Source organism: Aotus nancymaae, unplaced genomic scaffold (genome assembly GCF_030222135.1).
Source record: "Aotus nancymaae isolate 86718 unplaced genomic scaffold, 86718_ANA_hifiasm-v0.15.2.pri h1tg000062l, whole genome shotgun sequence".
NCBI classification, from domain to species: domain Eukaryota; kingdom Metazoa; phylum Chordata; class Mammalia; order Primates; family Aotidae; genus Aotus; species Aotus nancymaae.
In genome coordinates this window covers 20547097-20568734 of record NW_026988476.1, presented here as the reverse complement: position 1 = coordinate 20568734, position 21638 = coordinate 20547097, and the positions used below count along the sequence as shown (strand labels likewise).

The window sequence follows — 21638 nt, the reverse complement described above, 5'->3', positions numbered from 1 at the left end:
ATCACCCAGAACCAACCCAATAATAGAAGTATTTTCCATATATTAGCATAAACTTTATAACCATTCTGTTTAGCGATTGCTTTCATTTTCATTAATTGATATATTGTAGTTAGCCAGTTTACTCTTACTGCGCATTTGGGTTGGTTTCAGGTTTTAAAAATCAGATTAGCGCTAAGATGAATCTTTTCTAAAGCAAATATTTCAAAAGAGAAATTTTTAAAAATTTAATAAATTAATCATTGGCAGATGAAAATTTCCTATCAGTATTTATCACCTTAGCCACATTAATTTAGAACAACGGATTTGTAAAGAAGTTTTAGTTTTTCTCTGGTTTATTGCCTTAAATGAATACTTGTTCTGAGAGATTTAAAGTAGTTTACGATAAAATAGGGTATATGACTAACAAAATCAAATAAAATTGTAAATCATACTAGAAGGAAGATAATTCATTAAATATTGGAGCTAATTAGAATTATTGCCAATGTGCATTTTGTTTAAGTCTGAGTTTTCATAAACCCAAACATTTCTAGCTTTCTGGGTACAGCTTTAAAACTCTTAGTCACTGGAGAGTTAGAATATGTTTCCCTTCTTAGTTGTTCCAATCAGCTTTTTCATAATTAAGCCAGTAATTCAAGATTTAATGTCTTTGTTAGTGCCTAGATTGATGATACCTTCTTATGCAGTTCTCTCCTTATATAGTCTGAGATGAACTCTGTGAGCCTCAAATACCAGACAGAAAAGTAGCAAAGTTGATAATCCATTGTAACATCATTTTCTTTATTTTATGCACTTCCATAGTATTTCATTACTGTGGTCTGTTTTATCTATCTTTTCTTGTATAGTTTTGGGGTTTTGTATCTTACTTAGCAAGGCTTTCTCAATTCCAAAGTTATAAAATAAATTTTCTGTTGTTTCTTCTTGTATTTTTAATGTCATTTTTTAAATATTTAAAAATCTAGTATAAATTATTTGGTAGAAGGTATGAAGTATAGATTCAACTTGAATTTCTTTCTAGATGACTACTCTTTTGTTTCATATTTATTAAAAATGCAGTCTTTCTACTCATAGATTTGATATGCCGTCTTTATTATATACCAAATTGCTGTATATATTTTAGGATTGTTTCTGGAAATTCTATTCTATTGCATAAATGTCTGCTTTTGTGCCAGTAGCATACTTTTGATTATTATATCTTTATAATATCTGTTAGAATTAATCCTACTCCTACTCTCTGCCCTTCCGCAGCACACACACATATATACCTTGTCACACTTCTTTTTCATTATGACATTAGCTATTGTGTTTCCCCCATATAAACTTAAGAATTGGCTTATGTGGTTAAAAAAAAAAAAACTTGGTGTTTTTTACAGAGATCTTATTACTTTGGGAGAGTTGACATATTTATGATATTCAGTTTTCTTAACCAAAATAGGCTTTTTCAGAGATAAGATCAAGATTTAGTTCTTTCATATTCCATGAGGATATCAGTGCCCAAAATACCAATATCCTCATAGAGTGAGCTGTATGTACTTAAAGCACCAGAAAGAAAGTGGTAGAGTAGAAGGTCACGTTATTAATGAGTTGTCTTTGAAGTTTTGGAAAACTTCGTTTGTATTTATCAGGAGTGTTTTACCACTTTGCTTTTATTTATTTGATAGATTTTATACTATTTATTTCTACTTTTTTTTTTTTTTTTTTTTTTTTGAGTTGGAGTCTCGCTCTGTTGCCCAGGCTAGAGTGCAGTGGCACGGTCTCGGCTCACTGCAACCTCCGCCTCCCAGGTTCAAGTGATTCTCCTGCCTCAGCCTCCTGAGTAACTGGGATTACACGCACCCGCTACAATACCCAGCTAATTTTTTTGTCTTTTTAGTAGAGACAGGTTTTCAACTATGTTGGCCAGGCTGTTCTCAAACTCCTGACCTCGTGATACACCCTCCTTGGCCTCCCAAAGCTCTGGGATTACAGGTGTGAGCCACCACGCCTGGCCTCTACTCTGTGTTTTGTTTCAGTTTTTAAATTGAGGTGGTAACATATACAGTAAAATGCTCAAATCTTAAGAATACTCCAGCCGGGTGTGGTGGCTCACGCCTGTAATCCCAGCACTTTGGGAGGCCGAGGCGGGCGGATCATGAGGTCAAGAGATCGAGACCATCCTTGCCAACGTGGTGAAACCCCGTCTCTACTAAAAATACAAAAAAATTAGCTGGGCGTGGTGGCATGCACCTGTAGTCCCAGCTACTCAGGAGGCTGAGGCAGGAGAATTGCTTGAACCCGGGAGGCGGAAGTTGCAGTGAGCTGAGATCGCACCATTGCACTCCAGCCTGGCGCCTGACGACAGAACAAGACTCTGTCTCAGAAAAAAAAACATGCTCCAGGATGAATTTTTAAATATATAATACTCATGTAACTACCACCCAGCTAAAAATACGAATATAGAACATTATCAGAATCTCAGGAGGCTTGCTTACGAGAACTTTTCCAATCAGTATTCTTAAATTCTATACTCCCCTGCCCTCCCTCTGCCCAGGCTAATTACTGTTCTGATCTCTGTCACATAAACTGGCTTTTACCTGATCTTGACCTTCAGGTAAATGGAATCATTCACAAAGCACCCTTTTGTTCCTGGCTTCTTTTACTCAACATTATGACTTTTAGAGTCATGTGTAGCAATAGTTCAGTTTTCACTATACTGTAATATTCCATTGTATGACCATACCACAATTTATTCTTCTGTTGATGAGCATTTGATTTATTTCTGGTTTTTGGCTGTTATAACTACTGTAAGCATTCTTACAATGTATTTTCAGTGGACATAAATGATTATTATGAACCACGCCCAATCAGTCTAAGACCACCAGGGACAAATGTGTAGTCCAGCAAAGTCAGGTTTATTGACTCCTTGCAGTGACGGAGAACACACACCAGAGAAACTGAACCATTCAGGATTTCATCAAACAGGAGAAAAGAAGTACAGGATTTTGGAAAGAATAAAGTTCAGGTGAAATTTAAGTGATGACTTAAAGCAAAGTAGGGATGTATATGAAAGGGTGAACATCAGGTCTCTGCTGTAAAAGTAAACTCAGAGTGTGTTTCCTTGGAAACTTGTTGAAGTGTTGTGTTCAGAAATGCCTTTATTTGAAGCTCTGCATCTGGATTGGAAATTGAGTCTGTTTCTCTGTGTCAGTGATTTAGGCCAGGCAAGAATAGGATGATTTATGCTAAACATGATTTTATAGAGCAATGTTTCTGGCAGTCGTTGATTTTAGAGAGAGAGATTTCTCAGTTAGAAAGCGGTATAACTCAGAGAGGGTCATTATATGAAACTTTACATGTGCAAAACGTTCTTGGGAGAAATATTATTTCTTGTTGACTCTGCATTTGGATTTGTGTCTGTCCTGTCAGCCTGGTGAATGGCAAGGCAGATTTCTTACTTTCTCAGTCTGATTCAGATATAAGCGTATTAGCTAAATTACCTTATTTTTTGCGGGGGGGGTCATCTGAAGAGTATATTAGTGGTTGAGTCCAATTACCTTGGAAACCAACTGATTACATGGAATTGGCACCAAGGAAAGATAGGAGGTATTCACAAAGAGTATAAGCCTAACAGTTAGTTTAATTGTATAATTTTAGTTGACTCATGAGTAAATTTCAGCCAGGTATTAGACTCATACTCCAGACTGACTAAGGCTGCAAAGGGCAATAGTAAGAATAGGGACTCTACAAGTACAATTAAGAAGTAACAAGCATCTGTCAGTAGTCCAAAATCTCCAGCTACCAAAAGGTAGGGAATGTGACTAAGAAAGTACTGTTGCCGCAGTTTAAAGTAAGACAACCAGTGGCTCCAGTTATCTTTCCATGGGTCTTGGGTAGACCTTCCACTTCCATCTGACTTGAGTGGAAGCTCTTTTCTTTTTGTAGTCATCTGCTTCAGAAGGATTCCTTGTCACCTCTTTTTGAGGTGTCCTGCTGGGACAGTCTTCCAGTGATTTAAGATTGGCTTACGTCTCTATATTTGAGAGACATTAATACAGGGATCAACACCCTATTTTACCATTGCATTAGTTATTAACAGTGCCTGGCAAAATTCTATTTATTGAGGTTAGAGGGCAGTTTTCCAGAAGACCGTCTCTGAATTTTAATGTAAAGGTTGCTTTAGAGGAAATACTTCCTGAACCTGTTTGAATCCAAAACTCTGTGTATTATGAGTTCCAGTTAATAACTGGAGATATAATAAACATAGAAACTTGAGTTGGTGGCAGTATTTCCAAATGTATAGGATGCTCAGATTTCGGTTCATTGAGAGAGAGTTAATGAGCTCCAGGGGAACTGCCCTCACTTGTCATTCGGGCAAAGGAGAAAAACAACAACGAAAAACCCTTTAGGCTAAGGAAGTCTCAGGATTTCTGAAAGTTTAACCAACTTCAGTTTGAGATTTCCATTTGTCCTTTTTATCTTACCTGAAGCCTAAGAGTGATAAAGGCAATAGAGATTTTGAGTAAGATGTACAGATGCCCCCCGATTTACGATGGGGTTATGTCCTAATAAACCCATTGTGAGTTGAAAATACCATAAGTCAAAAAAACATTAAACACACCTAACCTACCAGACATCATAACTTAGCCCAGCCATCTTAAACGTGCTCAGAATACTTAATGTTAGGGTAGCTGACTGGGAGCTGTGGCTTGCTGTCACTGTCCAGCATCTCAAGAGAGTATCATATCATATGTCACTAGTCTGGGAAAAGATCAAAATTCAAAGTACAGTTTCTACTGAATGTATATCACTTTTGTACCACCAGAATGTCAGAAAAATTGTAAATCAAGCCTTCGTCAGTTAGGAATCATCTGTATTGTCTTACAAATCTCCTTAGTAATAGTTGTAGAGAGGTGTTTCTATTTCCAGAGAAGTAATCAGAGATTTCCCAAGTAGGTATATTCATCCTAAAAATAGACATATAATTACCAAATAAAAGCCTATATTGACAGAATAACTATTTTGGGGGAAAAAAAACCTGAAGTATAACAATACCTGTATGTTCTTCTACATCAGTATTTTTTAAAGCTGCCAATTACAACCCAATTCATGACATCAACTCAGTTTTTTAAAAAAAGATGAGGTACTGCAATATGAAATTTTTGTGGGTTTTTTTTTTTGAGACGGAGTTTTGCTATTCTTACCCAGGCTGGAGTGCAATGGCGTGATCTCAGCTCACCGCAACCTCTGCCTCCTGGGTTCAGGCAATTCTCCTGCCTCAGCCTCCTGAGTAGCTGGGATTACAGACACGCACCACTGTGCCCAGCTAATTTTTTGTATTTTTAGTGAAGATGGGGTTTCACTATGTTGACAGGATGGTCTCGATCGCTTGACCTCGTGATCCACCCGCCTTGGCCTCCCAAAGTGCTGGGATTACAGGCGTGCGCTACTGCGCCCAGCCGGGTTTTTTGTTGGTAAGCAATTTGTGATGTATCTTAACTGAATTTTTTCTTTGTGTTCTATCTTGGGTTCATTGAGCCTCTTAGATATGTAGGTTAATATTTTTCTTCAAGTTTGGGAAATGCTTGGTCCCTGTTTATTCAAAATTTCTGCCCCAGTCTCTCTCCTCTGCTTCTGGGACTCCAGTTATATTTGTTGGAACACCAGATGTTGTCCACAGGTCATGGAGGCTTTGCTCTCCCTATCTTCTCCCTTTATCCACACATAAGTTGTTTTTTATTTGTTTGTTGTTTTTTTTCCACTGTTCTTCAGTTTTGTTTCTGTTGCCCCGACTTGAAGCTCATTGATCTTTTTTACAGTGTTGAGTCTACTGTTAAGCCTATTCAGTCAATTTTATTTCAACCAAGCTTTTTTTGGATCTAGACTTCCAGTCATATATGTAATATACCTGTATATACACACACATATATATAATTTCTGTTTTTCTACTGAGATATTCTGTCTACTCACTTACCGTGTCTATCTTTTCTCTTAAATCTTTGAACATATTTTTAATAGCTGTTTTGAAATTTTTGTCTGCTAATTTTAACACCTTTGTCACCTCTGGGTTTGTTTTTATTAATTGGTTTTCAACCGATTATGGTTTCTATTTTCTAGCTTCTTCACTTGTCTTTTTTATTGTATCTTGGACAATGTAATACAGTGTTGAGCATCTGGATTTTATCCTCTTTCTTTAAAGAGTTAATTACCTGGTATGTCTACTTAATCCTTTCGAGGCTTATGTCAGGTTTTAGTGGAGTATTCAACAAGGTCTTTCCTCTGGTAGAAAGCCAAATATTTTTCCTGGTACTGTGGGATCTCCAGAAGCTCACAGTGCTCTGTTGGCCATTTTCTGAGATACCTTGCATAGTCTTACTTTGCTCTTGGTATTCAGCCAAGGACTTAAGGAAACCTCTTTGCATATTTTTGGAGTTCCTCCTTTATACAGCTTTCTTATTTCTGATATTGTGCCCTCTTTCTAAGCAGCCCCAAATTCAAATCATTGTTCCCTTCACCTTTTGAGACTGTTACTTTATCTTTGGGCTCCATTTTCTTGTGTCCTAGTTTGGAAAGTACCCCCAGGCAGAAAATCAGGGTAAATATGGCTCTTAACACCATGTATTTTCTTCTTTTAAGAATCACAGCCCTGTGGTGTTTGTAGTGCATTGCCTCCAAACAGTTGCTTTAGTTTGTACACATACAAACATGCAGACATATATAAGTGTTACATGTAGATAGTTGTTTATACAGAAGGGTAAGCCCAATTTCTGTTATTTAAAAATGGCCAGGCATGGTAGTTAAACCTGTAATCCTGGCACCATGGGAGCCTAGGTGGGCTGATCACCTGGGGTCAGGAACTCCTGGGGTCAGGAGTTCCATACCAGCCTGGCCAACATGGTGAAACCCCATCTCTACTCAAAATACAAAAATTAGCTGGGCGTGGTGGTCCATGCCTGTAGTCCCAGCTACTCGGGAAGATGAGACAGAAGAAGCGCTTGAACCTGGGAGGTGGAGGTTGTAGTGAGCTGAGATTGTGACACTGCACTCCAGCCTGGGCGACAGAGCAAGACTCCGTCTCAAAAAAAGAAAAAGAAAGTAATATTTTCACATTTATGCCTTTTATAATGCATCTCTAGACCTGCTTGCCAGTGGTTCTGGTTGTCACAAAAACAAACTTTAGCTCATCTCTGTTTCAAAAGACTAAAGAGGTTCTTTATGAATTATGGTAGTAGTTCTTGAATTCAGATTTTTAAAGATTATGTGAAATAAGTCATTAATGACGAAGGACTATTTATTTTAGATTTTTTAAAGTAGATACTATATTTTATGTAATATCTTCCAAACTTCTGTTGAAAAATTTATGACATGCTGTTTTTGTTTAATATGATAAATTATGTCAGTGCTTTGTATTTGCTTTTTACAAGTCTTGTTTTTAGGGATAAGGACAACTGGATCATATTTGAAAGTGCTTTTTAAAAGAATTTTGTTTGCTAAGATTGTATTTAGGAATTTTGCATCTCTATGATGCAAGTATGAGTGTTTAAAAAAATTTGGGGGGCTTTTAGTGACATTGGATTTTAAAATTTTTAAATTTTAAATACTTTATAAGGAAGTAATAAACCCTCCTTTTCTCTATTTTAGAAGATTTTATTTTTTTATTTTTTATTTTTTTATTTAATAAATAAAGACGGGGTTTCACCATGTTGGTCAGGCTGGTCTTGAACTCCCGATCTCAGGTGATCCACCCGCCTTGGCCTCCAAAGTGCTTGGATTACAGGCGTGAGCCATCATGCCCGGCCAGAACATTTTATACAAAAGAAGTTAGTCTTCGAATATTTTGAATAATTCTGAAGTCAATATGACTAGACCAAATAAAATACATATTTATTATATCAGATTCCTGAATGTCATTGTGACATTTAATTTGACAGAAGTCATTTGTTCTATTTAGATAATTTATAGGTAGTTTTCTTAGTTCATCTCTGCCATGAAACTATAGCTTAAACTGTCTCAAAGTAGTCTACAGCATAGAGAAAATTCTTAAAGTTTTCACTTAGTCATTTACTTTTAATGAATTTTAAAAAAATCTCTTCTATACAAAAAGAACTGTTTGTGTAATTTCCTGATTCCAACCAACAATTAAGTAGAGATGTTAGGAAGACCCAGTTTGTTACTTACTTTTGGTACGCATAACAAAGAGGTACTCTAGTAGTAAAAAAAATAAGATATTTTTGTCTTCTCTTCTTTCCCCTCTTCTTTCTCCCTCCCCCACCCTATATACAAACTCGTCATTACATTTCTGAGATCAGCCCTTTGAGATGCTGAGCTTGTACATACCTGTTATATATTTTGCAGTTGACAAATTACAATTTGAACCTCCTCTGAGAAAAGAAACAGAAGCACGGGATGAAATGGTAAGAATTAATTTTAAAACATTATTTTTACATTAAGATTTGAGAAAACTTTTTGTTTAGTTAGTTGTACTTTGATCAGGAAACAAATTGATACACTCTTAAGCATTAATTTTGATAATTTTTCCCATATTAAAGTTTTTTAAAGTTTATAATTGTATTTTTACTAGAGCACAATGTAATATACTGTTTCAGCCATTCATTTTAACCTCCTTAGTCTTTTGAAGGTTTTACATGTTATTAAATATACAGAATTTGATTCTTAGCTTTAAGCCCTCAGGACCTTTTTTTTTTATTTTAAACTGATTATGTTTGGTTTATAGTAAATTCTACATTCTGTATTGCCTTACTTTTTAAAATGTATTTTATTTGTTAATATAGCTGCTTTTTTAACTATTACTTCTATTTTGAAGTTACTGTTTAGTTACCTCTTTCCTTATCTAAAAGGAAAAAGTGGTCAAGTGCAGTGGCTTACGCCTGTAATCTCACCACTTTGGGAGGCCAAGGTGGGCGGATCACCTGAAGTCAGGAGTTCCAGACCAGCTTGGCCAACATGGTGAAACCCCATCTCTACTAAAAATAGAAGAATTAGCCAGACGTGGTGGCATGTTCCTGTAATCCCAGCTACTCAGGAGGCTGAGGCAGGGAGAATCACTTGAACCCAGGAGGCGGAGGTTGCAGTAAGCCAAGATCAAGCCACTGCACTCCAGTCTGGGCGACAGAGCGAGACTCCATCTCAAAATAAATAAATAAAAGGAGCCAGGCGTGGTGGCTCACGCCTGTAATCCAAGTCTTTGGAGGCCAAGGTGGGCGGATCACCTGAGGTTGGGAGTTCAAGACCAGCCTGACCAACATGGTGAAACCCCGTCTTAAAAAAAAAAGAAAAAAAAAAATTAAAAAAAAATAAATAAATAAAAGGAAAAAAGTAAAAAAGCAAGATACTATTAGAGTTAGCTTAACCTAGCCTATTGAGTTCATCCTTAATGTTTAGAAGTTGTGCTCTTTGTACTGTAAATGTTGCTGCATGATAAAACCCCAGTTTCCACGCTAACAGGAAAAAGTAGCACCAATAAATTTGTGATAATTTAGTAATATGATATTTAGTTCTCCATGCTAATAGAGTAATGAGGAAGATAATTCAGTTATTTTCTTTTACTGTTTGTTTTGGAATATAGTCACATATTGATAAAGAAGATTTGTCACATTTGAAGCTACATTTAGTATGTTTATGGAATTTCTTAAGTTCAAGTCAACTGATAATGAGTCATTGACCTAAATATGTCAAATGACAAAGCAAATCTAGCTGGAGATTTAAAAATTGATTGAATGCCAAGGTAATTAATAATTATGACACTGGAATGTTTTCTTGAATCAGATAAAATGGTTAATATCTGTTACAAAGTAACATTTTAAACTGTATCTTTAAAGGGATTGTCATCAGACCCAAATTTCATGTTACAGTGGAATCCTTTTGTTGATGGTACAAATACTGGCAAGTAAGTTGTTTTCTAATTTAATAACTGTATTTTATTTGATTACATAAGAAGAGTATGGGGCATGTGATTTATTCTAATAAGCTTTGATTTGCATTCTTGAAAAAGTTACACTATGCCTGTAATCAAGGTAAAGCTTTTGACTTTTACCAAAAAGCATCATGTATTGATCATTAAGGTTTTTTGTTTTGTTTTAATCAGCATATACTACGTAATGATAGTTTACTAAAAGGTGAGTCACGTGATATCATGTGAAAAAAGTACTGTAATGGAGTTAGAAAGCCCCAGTTTTGTCTCTCCCGTATAGTTACCTCAACAATTAAGTGAGGTGACTGGCCTTCATGAGTTGTTCTTAACTTATCTGTGCACTGCAGTTGCCTACAGAGCTCTTTAGAAATACAGATTCCTAGGTTCTCACATTAGGCCTATGTATCTGGGGTTAAAAGACTATGACAGTCCACAAACTAAGAATGGTAGTTACATTTTTAATGGTTGAAATCAAAAGAATAATAATATTTTCTTACACATGAAAATTACATGAAATTCAAATTTCAGTGTCCATAAATAACTTTGTTAGAATATAACTATGCTTATTCATTTATGTATCTTATATGGCTGCTTTCATACTATAACATCAGAGTTCCATAGTTAAAACTACTGTATGCCTCACAAAGGCCTTACAATATTTACTCTCTGGCCCTTCATAGAAAAAGTTTGCCAACCTCTGGTATAGAATACAGTCTTTGGGTCTGGATCTAAGAATCCTGAAAGCCTCCTGATTTATTGCAATGACTGTGGATAAGTGTGTGGGACCAGTGGACTAGATAAGTGCTTCTCAAACTTCTGGACCTGGAGAACTTATTAAAAGGAAGATTCTTACTCAGTAGGTGTAAAGAGTACATTTGGCAAAGTTCCCAGATGATGCCAGTTCTGCTGGTTTGAGAACTATACTTTGAGTAGCAAAAGGTTTGATGATATACCCACTTGAATCTATGGGTCCCAGCTCTAAAAATCTGAATCAATTTTTTACTAAGAGGTTAATTTAGTTTTTATTACCTATGAAATATAGCAAAGCATAACCATAAAGTAAAATGAGACTTTGTGTCCACTTTTTTAAATCTTTTTTTTGAGACGGAGTCTTGCTTTGTCGCCAAGCTGGAGTGCAGTGGCGTGATCTTGGCACACTGCAACCTCTGCCTCCTGGGTTCAAGCGATTCTCCTGCCTCAACCTCCTGAGTAGCTGGGACTACAAGGCGCGTGCCACCATGCCCAGCTAATTTTTGTATTTTTAGTAGAGATGGGATTTCACTAGGTTGGCCAGGATGGTCTTGATCTCCTGATCTCATGATCTGCCCACCTCAGCCTCCCAAAATGCAAGGATTACAGGCATAAGCTACCACACCCAGCCTAAAGTATTTATTTTATAGACATACTAATACAATTTAACAATATGAGTGAGGTTTTAGGTCTTCCTAAAGATTTTATACTCTGCATTGTGATGTGTCTTTTATATCCTCTGTATAGAAACTGATTTAATACATATTTGATAGTATCTGTATTTTTGGTTATGGTCATTTATCATCATCTAAATTGCATTTCTTTTTGTATTAGATCAACCTCAAAGCGTGCAGTACCACCTCCCTTACCTCCTAAGGTGAGCTACTTAATGATTTTGAACACTAAATCTTTATTTAAATAATAGTTAAATTTTTAAAATAATTAATGAGTTTTTTTCAAAATTTTTTAAAATGTATTTTAGATGAATACAGTTTTCTTCAAAAGAGTATATGATGGTGTAAAATATATAGTAAAGAAGATTTCCTGAGAAATACAATATTTTTAATAGCTATTAGAAAAATGCGGCTGGGCGCGGTGGCTCACGTCTGTAATCCCAGCACTTTGGGAGGCCGAAGCAGGCAGATGAGTTGAGGTCAGAAGTTTGAGACCAGCCTGGCCAACATGATGACACCCTGTCTCTACAAAAAGTTCAAAAATTAGCTGGGCATGGTGGTGTGTGCCTGTAATCCCAGCTACTCGGGAGGCTGAGGCACGATAATCGCTTGAGCTCAGGAGGCAGAGGTTGCAATGAGCTAAGATCAGGCGACTGCACTCCACCCTGGGTGACAGGGCAAGGCCCCGTCTCAATTTAAAGAAAAAGGCAAAAATAGGTTATTACTTACTGAAGAAATTACTTGACTACATAGAGGGGCAACAGAATTTATCATTTATCACTCTTATTTATGATTATAGCTTGACATGTTAGTGGAGTCATTTTGCTTGATTGTTTCTAGTTACTATTTTGTGGATTGTTGATATATTAGTTATAAAAATTTTATCAGTTTTGAATTAGGGCTGATTAAAAATCACATGGCAAGTTGATAGTTGTGTTGGGGCAGTAAATCACCTCTTACTTTGCTTACTTAGCCCGGTGAATTGAACTGTATAGAAGAAAGAAAAAAGGTGCATTCCCTTTCCCTAAAGACTCTGATGCCTAATGATAACTAACTGTTAAAGTACTTTTTTGTCTTTGTACCACTAGCCAAGGATAAGCATTTACTCTGAAGACAGCTTTCCGGACGAAGAAAAATCATCAACCATAAAACATTGTCCTGATTCAGAGAACAGAGCTCCCCAAATTCTCAGAAGACAGAGTAGCCCAAGTTGTGGGCCTTTGGCAGAGACTTCCTCTATTGGTATGGCTAGCAGTATTAGCAGCCATGAAGTACATATGGCTAGATATTGTTACCTGGGTAAATAAATCAAAGTGAAAACTGAAATGAAAATCATTTGTTCCTATTAAAAAATATATTTTTTTCTTCAGTCAATCCTATTACATCTTAAAGCTTTGTAAAGGCTCTTTAATTTCACATGGATGGGCTATAAATAGATTCAGTTCACTTCAATCCAAATTTGAACCCTTACTAAATACTTATTACAAGATATAGAAGGGTGAATGCATGTTTCTGCCCTCCAGAACTTAAAGAGTCTATAGCAGAAGTTATACCTACATACACATAACATCAGGAAAAACAGCTTATGTAAGTGTGTCCTGAAATAATTACCTGATTATAATAGAAGACCAGAGATTTCTGAGGGAGATAAAGGTGGAGAATAAAGAAGGTAAGCTCTTGCAGGATTTTTTTTTTTTTCTATAGAGACAGGGTTTCGCCATGTTGCCCAGGCAGATCTCGACTCCCTAGGCTCAAGTGATCCGCCTGCCTTGGCCTCCCAAAGTTCTGGATTACAGGCCTTAACTGGTCCTTCCTGCAGGACGTTAATGGGCTTGGTGAGCCTTCAGTAGTGGATCAAATTCACTGAAGCCAGGAAATCTGAATTATGCAGTCTAATATAGTAGAAGTGTGAGCTTTTAAAGAGTATATACTGAAAGATACAACTAAAAAGGTGGATTGAAGTTCAATTATGAAAAGCTTTGCATATCTGTGTCAGTAGGTCAGATTTTTTTTCTTTATGATACGGATAAACATGGATTAAGACCACTGCTAAAGATGCAGTGCTACCTCTCTAGAATCTAGAGAAAGGCATCAAAGATAAATTAACTTACCTGAGAATAGAGAATATTCCCAGTAAATGATCATCCAAATGGGAGACAAGTAGTGAGGGAAAAGGGAAATAATTTGTCAAGGAAAGTACTTATTTGTGTGGTCATTCAACTTTTAACCATGACTTTCTTTAGGAAATGGTGATGGTATTTCAAAACTGATGAGTGAAAATACAGAAGGATCAGCACAAGCACCACAGTTACCACGAAAAAAGGACAAACGAGACTTCCCTGTAGGTATAACAGGCATTTAGCAATTAGTTGTAAATACTACTATATTTATCATGCAAGGGGCATAGGATGTTGAATTCAGTAATTCAAGTTACCAAATTTCTAAATGTCTAAAGTTTTTTTTAAGACATAGAAGATCTTACACTATTAAAATTTATTTTTCCCATAGAAACCAGCCATCAATGGCCTTCCACCCACCCCAAAAGTTCTGGTAAGGAATATTTTTATGTGAATTATTTGCCTTTTTTTTTTTCTCTTTAGAAGCAGCAGTATATTGGCTATCAAGTACTTGAGCCTTTGAAAGTTAAGATACCATGAAATACAAAGATACTGGATGCATTTAGATATCTCCTAAATTACATCATGTATTCTAATTTGAGTGGGTGAGTTAGAATTGGCAGTGTTTCACCTTTTGTAAATACTGGCAGTTGAGTCCTCAGATTAGCCTAGAAAGGCCAGTTTAATTTTAATGTGATGATATTAATAGTACTGTGTCCTCTTCATTATGTGGATTAAATATCTTTCTACCCCAAAAGTGAATTTCACATTGGAATATATACAGTGAAAAGAAACCAGGGAAGCTTATATCAATGCTTTTCTCCTGGCCAGTCAGTGGAACTTATCTGTGAATGGGAACCCCATGATCGCATGAATGGGATGGAAACCAATCATATGAATGAGATGGTTTATATATTGTCCTTTTTTATTCAATGAAAGTCTAGTGTATAATATAAACATCAGTATTTTTGTCCATTATGACTATTATGGAGTTAATATGTTACTGAATAAAATTATCCACTGTTTCACAGTAATAATTGTCGATCCTAAAAAATAGTAATAACTTAAAATTCCTAGACTATATCATTGATGTATGTAGTTCTTTTGGTAAATTTGATATTTTTGCCATAAAATAGTGGATTAATTATGTCAAAATGTGAATTTTGTTTTGGAATGAAACCAAAAGCATATGCAAGTAAGAGTGAATTTGGTATTTCATAATGATGTTAGCTATTTTCTAAGAATATATAAAATTTTCTAATCAAATAAGTCAACATTTCTTTCTTTATAAATAAGATGGGAGCATGCTTTTCGAAAGTTTTTGATGGCTGTCCTTTGAAAATTAATTGTGCAACATCCTGGATACATCCTGACACAAAAGGTAAAATGTCTGAATTCTATATACATCTCCAATAAAATATTTATTGTGGGAAAGTATCTTTGTGATCAGTGACTTGAAGTTGTTTACTTTAAAAATATAACTTTAGAGACCTGATGGTATAGGAACCTGCAACAATCTAAATAGGTTAATAGGGTTTTGGTTTAAAGGCATTAAAATTTAGGAGTCTATAGAAACTATTCTTGTCCAGGCGCGGTGGCTCACACCTGTAATCCCAGCACTTTGGGAGGCCAAGGTGGGCAGATCACGAGGTCAAGAGATTGAGACCATCCTGGGCAATATGGTGAAACCCCGTCTCTACTAAAAATACAAAAATTAGCCAGGTGTGGTGGCGTGCACCTGTAATCCCAGCTACTCAAGAGGCTGAGGAGAAAGAATGGCTTGAACCCAGGAGGCGGAGGTTGCAGTGAGCTGAGATTGCACCACTGCACTTCAGCCTGAGAGACAGAGCAAGACTCTGTCTTTAAAAAAAAAAAAAGAAAGAAACTCTTCTTGATTGAAAGACTAAAGAGAAATCACAACTGATTGCATTCTTAATTAGAATTTTCTTTTACTATAAAAGGACATTATTGGGACAATTTATAATCTCAATCAGTAAGGATTATAGATTACATTGTTTGTTGTTGAAGTATTAATGTCTTGTGGTTATATGACCTTTATTTCCTTAATGTACAGAAATAATTCAAAGTGAAGATGCATCATGTTCCTAAGTTATCTTAAACAGCTCAGAAAACAAAAAAATAATTATGTAAGGAGAAGGATCAAGCAGAAGTAGTAAATGTTCAGCATTTGTGGAATTTGTGTTACAACTATTTAGGAATTAGTTGTACTATTACAACTTTTCTGTAAGTCTGAAATGATGTTAAAATAACTCCTTTAAAATTTAGATTATGTTTCTGAAGTGAGGAAACATTTTTAGAGGCAGAAATTTGGTATCAAATAGATCTGGGTTTGGATTCCCACTCTTGTAATTACCATGTGACTTTGAAAACAAACCTAACACCTCTGATTTTCAGTGTGATCCTTTGTACCATAAATCACTCCCAATATTCACTTTGTTGCAAGAAAGAAACAAGGCTACCCCAGTGTCTCGCAACTAGCAAACAGACTAGTCAGTAGAGGATTTCAGGAAATGTTTATTTCTACTTAAACACAATAATAAAGACAGATCATAATGATCTGCTTTAAATACCACTATTAAAAAGTATAACGGAGGAAAATATACATACATATAATTTTTTTTTTAGAGAGTCTTGTTCTAACGTTTCCCAGGCTGGAATGCAGTGGTTCAGTCATAGTTCACTGCAGCTCGAACTCATGGTTTCAGGCAATTCTTCTGCCTCAGACTCCCAAATAGCTGTGACCACAGGTGTGTTCCACCTCTTCCAGCTGATTTTTTTTTAAGTTTTTTTGTAGAGATGGGGTCTCATTATGACCTGGCTGGGCTCAAGCAATCCTCCTGCCTCGGCCACCCAGAGTGCTAGGATTACAGGCATGAGCCTGTGCCTAGCCTGAAAAAAATATTTTTATTAAAGAATTTGAAGTTGTTGTTGCTGTCCTTGTTCATAACCATTTAATTGATATAATTTCAAACTTACAGAAAAATTATACAAATAGCACAAGAAACTCCTATATATTTAATCATCAGGCAAAAATCATCAAATTTTGCCCCATTTGTTTTGCCACTATGTATACTTTTTTTTTTTAATACTTGAGAATAAGTTGGAAATATGTTCCTCTCCTGTACTCTTTATGCTTCAATGTGTATTTCCTAGGAACAAGAATCATATAACTGCAGTACAATTATAAAGATCAGGAAATTTATCATTCACATAATACTGCTTTCTAATCCATAGTTGGATTATATTAGTTGTCCCAATAATATTTTTTATAGTCTCCATCCCATTTTTATTGTTCCAGTCTATCATCTGATTCAAGATCATATACTACATTTAGCTTCCATATCTCTTTAGTCTCTTTTAGTCTAAAACAATTCCTCAACTTCTGATCTCAACATTTTTGAGGCCACTTATTTTGTAGAATGTCCCTTAATTGGGGTATGATGAGTCCTCATGCTTGAATCAGGTTATGCATTTTTGATGGGAATAACACAGAAATGTTATTGTGCATCTTCTCAGTACATCATATCAGGAGATACATGATATCAGCTTGTCCAGATACTAACAATGTTAATATTGATCTGTTGGTTAAGGTAGTGTTCACTAGCTTTCTCGATTCTTAGGTTACTATTTTTCCTTTTCTGATTAGTAGGTAATTAATATGGAGATGCACTGAGATTATGTTTATAAATACCCTTTTGCTCATCAGACTTTCACCCACTCAGTTTAGCATCCATTGACATTCATTGACAGTTTCTCTTCTTTCCCACTTATTCATTTGTTTATTTATATCAGTTTAAACTTATAAATTCTTATTTTATTCCATGAGAGATTATCTATCTCTATTATTTATTTTCACACTTAAATTGTTCCAGAATTTTTGAGCAGTGGGAACATCTGTGTTCTTTTGTTTGAAATGTCTTCATCATTTTTTTAGCACTTCTTTATTTTCTGGCACAGCACAATTTCTGTGCTCAATATCTACTTTTCTTGCCCCAGAATTTGAATCAGTCTTTCTCTAAGAAGTTCTGGTTCTTTTTGTTAGAAAGTAATATTTAGAAACCAAGATCTGGATACTAGGTGTGCTCATTGTTTCTGGTGTGTCATGATTTATAATTTATATTAACTTTTTGTTTCCTTGGTCAAAAGAATATTTGAGGCATCTTGCAAAAATGTGTAACTATAATTTAAAAATCTTAAAATAGGAAAATTATGTTGAAAGGCAGGGTTATGTAGTAAGATAAAGTCAGAGTGAGTTAGTCTAACATAGAATATTTCTGCTTTTAAAAAATAAAGGAATTGCTCACGCCTGTAATCCCAGCACTTTGGGAGCCTGAGGTAGGTGGATCACGAGGTCAAGAGATCGAGACCATCCTGGCCAACACGGTGAAACCCCAACTCTACTAAAAATACAAAAAAGTTAGCCGGGCGTGATGGCATGCACCTGTGGTCCCAGCTACTCAGAAGGCTGAGGCGGAAGAATCGCTTGAACCCAGGAGGCAGAGGTTGCAGTGAGCCAAGATTGCGCCACTGCACTCCAGCCTGGTGACAGAGCAAGACTCCGTCTCAAAAAAATAAATAAAATAAAAACGTAAAAGAATTGGGGAAAGAAGTAAAGAAGGTGATACAAATTTTAGAAAATAATTTTATTTTAGATGGATAGGTGGCAAATTCTTAATGCTATTACAATGTAAAGTCATTATTTTAGTGAACGATTTCAGAAGATGATACTATATTCTGGTAATTTATCTCAACTATTTTAGATCAGTACATTATTTTTGGAACTGAAGATGGTATTTACACACTGAATCTCAATGAGCTACATGAGGCAACGATGGAACAGGTAATTAGGTGTTTTAACTCAAGTAATTAATTTATCACGCCTGTAATCCCAGCACTTTGGGAGGCTGAGGTGGGCAGATCACAAGGTCAAGAGATTGAGACCATCTTAGCCAACATAGTGAAACTCTGTCTCTACTAAAATATAAAAATTAGCTGGGCATGGTGGCGCACGTCTGTAGTCCCAGCTGCTCAGGAGACTGAGGCAGGAGAATCGCTTGAACCTAGGAGGCAGAGGTTGCAGCAAGCCGAGATTGCGCCACTGCACTCCAGCCTGGCGACAGAGCAAGACTCTGCCTCAAAAAAAAAAAAAAAAGAAGTATCTTAATTTAAATCAATCTGGTTGGCCCCAATTTTAATTTTTATGATTTAAATATTTAAGGGGGTAAAATTTTACTCTTTACATGTTCATGTTGAAAGATTTTTTTCACTAAGAATTTAGTAATTACCTGAGAGTTAGAAAACAGTTATTTTAATACTATTTTAGATAGTATACTATTTCAGATAGTATTTTATACTATTTCAGATAGTATTTTAATTTAAGAGATTAAAATAATGACAATGAGAGAATCTTAATAATCTTATTTTTCTTTTAGTTATTTCCACGGAAGTGTACTTGGCTGTATGTTATCAATAATACTTTAATGTCATTATCAGGTATGTATGCGATGATGAAAAATAAACCACAGATAAGCAGAGAAATATAATTTTAATATACACTATTTTTAAATGTTATTTGTAATTATGGATGACCAATCTAAGATAGTAACTCTGGGACTTGTGGATATTTGCTACCCACCTAGAATGGGAAGAAACTTTGGGAAGGGATCCTGTCTTCAGTTAGGGCTGCACTTTCCAAACCCACCCAGCATCTAAACACCTGAAGGGTATCACAGTGCTTAACACTAGTGGCCATTCCCTTCCACTCAGCCTCCTCCACCATCACTATTATGGCTTGTGCCCTTCTTTGGGAAGTAACAGGAAAGAAGCAGAAGATCACACTCTTCTTTCTCTGCCATCTTGAGCAAGTCACTGTCTCTCTACCTCATTTATATTAATTATAAAATGAGGATGATGGGGTAATAGTACAGCCTCATGAGGTTGTGAAAGTTAAATGAGATAATGTCCAGAGTGCTTAGTAAACTGTAGAGTCTTATACGGGTGTTTGCTGGTGACATTCATGTTTTTCTGGACACATATTAACTGCCCTGGACTGATTCTTTAATGTCTTCTAAACAAGATTCCAGAGTAACCTATTTTTGTAGGTTATGATTAGGGGTAAATGGGTGGATAGGTGGTGTTATAGGCTTTTTTTTTTTTTTTTTTGAACTCTTACCTGTGAAAAAAATATTTCCTTATATTTTAGATTTAAATGACTACCAAGAAGTTTACTGATTGCTTTCATTTTGGTAGTAGAGTACAAGATAGTTTATTATTATTTCTCTATAATAGAGATTTTTAAGAATCTGTATATTTGAGCTAATGACAATGTTTATGGAGAACATATATTTGATTGTGTGTTAAATGGCTTCTAAAACACTGGGGTCCTCAAAAGAATATTCCTCCAAGTCTTTTTTTACTTTTGTTTGGTAAAATATTAACATATTACTGTTATGAAAATAAAGCCAATTCTGTTTGAGTTAACAATTATGAATTGTATACATAGAAACTTTTCTCTAACTCTCTTACTGCTTTTATCCCTACTTATACTTGTTTTGGGAAGTAAGCTTAAAAATTACACAGGGTACATCTTAAGTAGCAAAGCTCAATAGGAGAAAACATTCACATGCATGTATGTGTGTGTCTAGCTGCCTGGCTAGCTGGGTGGCAAACTATGTAGATAGAGGAAGTAGAGAAAGGAAGGTTGGTTAGCGTCTAGGCAGAATATTTCTTTTCTAAGAAAACACATATAATTTTGTTGAAGATAAAACTGTGTATATGTGTGTGTGTATATATGTATGTTTAATAATAAAGAGATAAATATTGTTTTGTATTGTTATATATTATCATACCACATATAATGAGAATCAGAAGATACTTACCATATCCATCCCTCTTGCTTAATACAGCCGTATTTTTTATTATATAAAATAGTAGCTGTGTTACCCTTGTATCATGGCTTATAATATTGGTTGGTTTTACTTTTTAAGTATTTCAATCTGTTATGTTTAAGACTTCATTCACAATTATTTTTAATCCAACGTAATTTGCTAAGTTCTTGATAAATAGGTCTGTCTCAGAGAAATAATGATAATAGAGCTTTATAGAATTTTTCATATTGTATTAAAATAATCACATGTACATCGTTGTAACTCAATCTGTAACGTGAGATTTTGTACAACAGTGTTTAACATTTTCTTTTTCTTTGCTGGCATCATTAAGGTTTAGTCTGCCTAGATCACCCATTAGTCACAATGTACCTAATTTATATATTATGAATTAAAATTATATATTAATTTTAAAACATTTTATCTGTTGTCTTTCAAAATAGTATTAACTGAGGGTTTTTTGTATGTGTTTTTCTATTTTGCTTGGCTTTTTGAACATTACTGGACTCCTCATTTTAGAAGGTAATTATGTTTTCTTTTTCTCAAAAATTGTATTTCTCTTCTGTAAATGATCCTTAAAAAGGTAACCTGTTTTTCTTTTATAGGAAAAACCTTTCAGCTCTACTCTCACAATCTTATAGCTTTGTTTGAACATGCCAAAAAACCAGGATTAGCTGCCCATATTCAAACTCATAGGTTTCCAGACCGCATCCTACCAAGGTACAAAATATCATTTTGATTCTACTGAATGAGGGGAATTAGTGTTTATTTTAAAAATAGCCAGTATTCCTTGCCCAGTAAAACACTTTGCCTTAATTTTCAAAGGTAGTTTACACTAAAGTGTATTACATCTGGAAAAGCTCAATGTTTTCTGAACTTGACCATGAGAATCAACTGTGGAAGTTTTATAATACAGATTATCAGGCCCTTCCTCAGTCCTAGGTCAGATAGTGTGGAGTCAGGATCCAAGACACTTTTTTTAAGCTCCTTTCTGCCTGATTTTGATGCAACTGATTTACAGATCACTGTATTACAACCACTGCCATAGAGTGCATTTATATTGTCTTATGTTTTCAGAAAATTTGCTTTAACAACAAAGATTCCTGATACAAAAGGCTGCCACAAATGTTGCATAGGTGAGTAAATGGTATTTCTCAAACTGAATGGTTAAAACTTTTAACAGCTTCAAAATTACCTGAAGAGTCTTATGGAATCAAATAGAAAGGAGGAGGGTAGATTTTTAAAATTTGTTTTTAGTAAGAAGTTAAGCTGTCATTGAATTGAAATA

At 35.3% G+C, this 21638-nt stretch overlaps 1 protein-coding gene across 3 annotated transcripts in view; it reads left to right on the top strand.

Annotated features, from left to right (window-relative positions):
* The window catches only part of MAP4K5 (mitogen-activated protein kinase kinase kinase kinase 5), a 117947-nt gene that overhangs the window by 74998 nt on the left and 21311 nt on the right, over positions 1-21638 (top strand). For all 3 annotated transcript variants that reach the window (XM_064365848.1, XM_064365847.1, XM_064365849.1), the window contains 11 exons: positions 8329-8387; positions 9813-9880; positions 11489-11531; positions 12417-12570; positions 13572-13669; positions 13837-13878; positions 14742-14826; positions 18227-18306; positions 18899-18959; positions 20956-21070; positions 21428-21486. In XM_064365848.1, coding sequence (XP_064221918.1) covers positions 8329-8387; positions 9813-9880; positions 11489-11531; positions 12417-12570; positions 13572-13669; positions 13837-13878; positions 14742-14826; positions 18227-18306; positions 18899-18959; positions 20956-21070; positions 21428-21486 — 864 coding nt within the window. The remainder of the gene's footprint in view (positions 1-8328; positions 8388-9812; positions 9881-11488; positions 11532-12416; positions 12571-13571; positions 13670-13836; positions 13879-14741; positions 14827-18226; positions 18307-18898; positions 18960-20955; positions 21071-21427; positions 21487-21638) is intronic.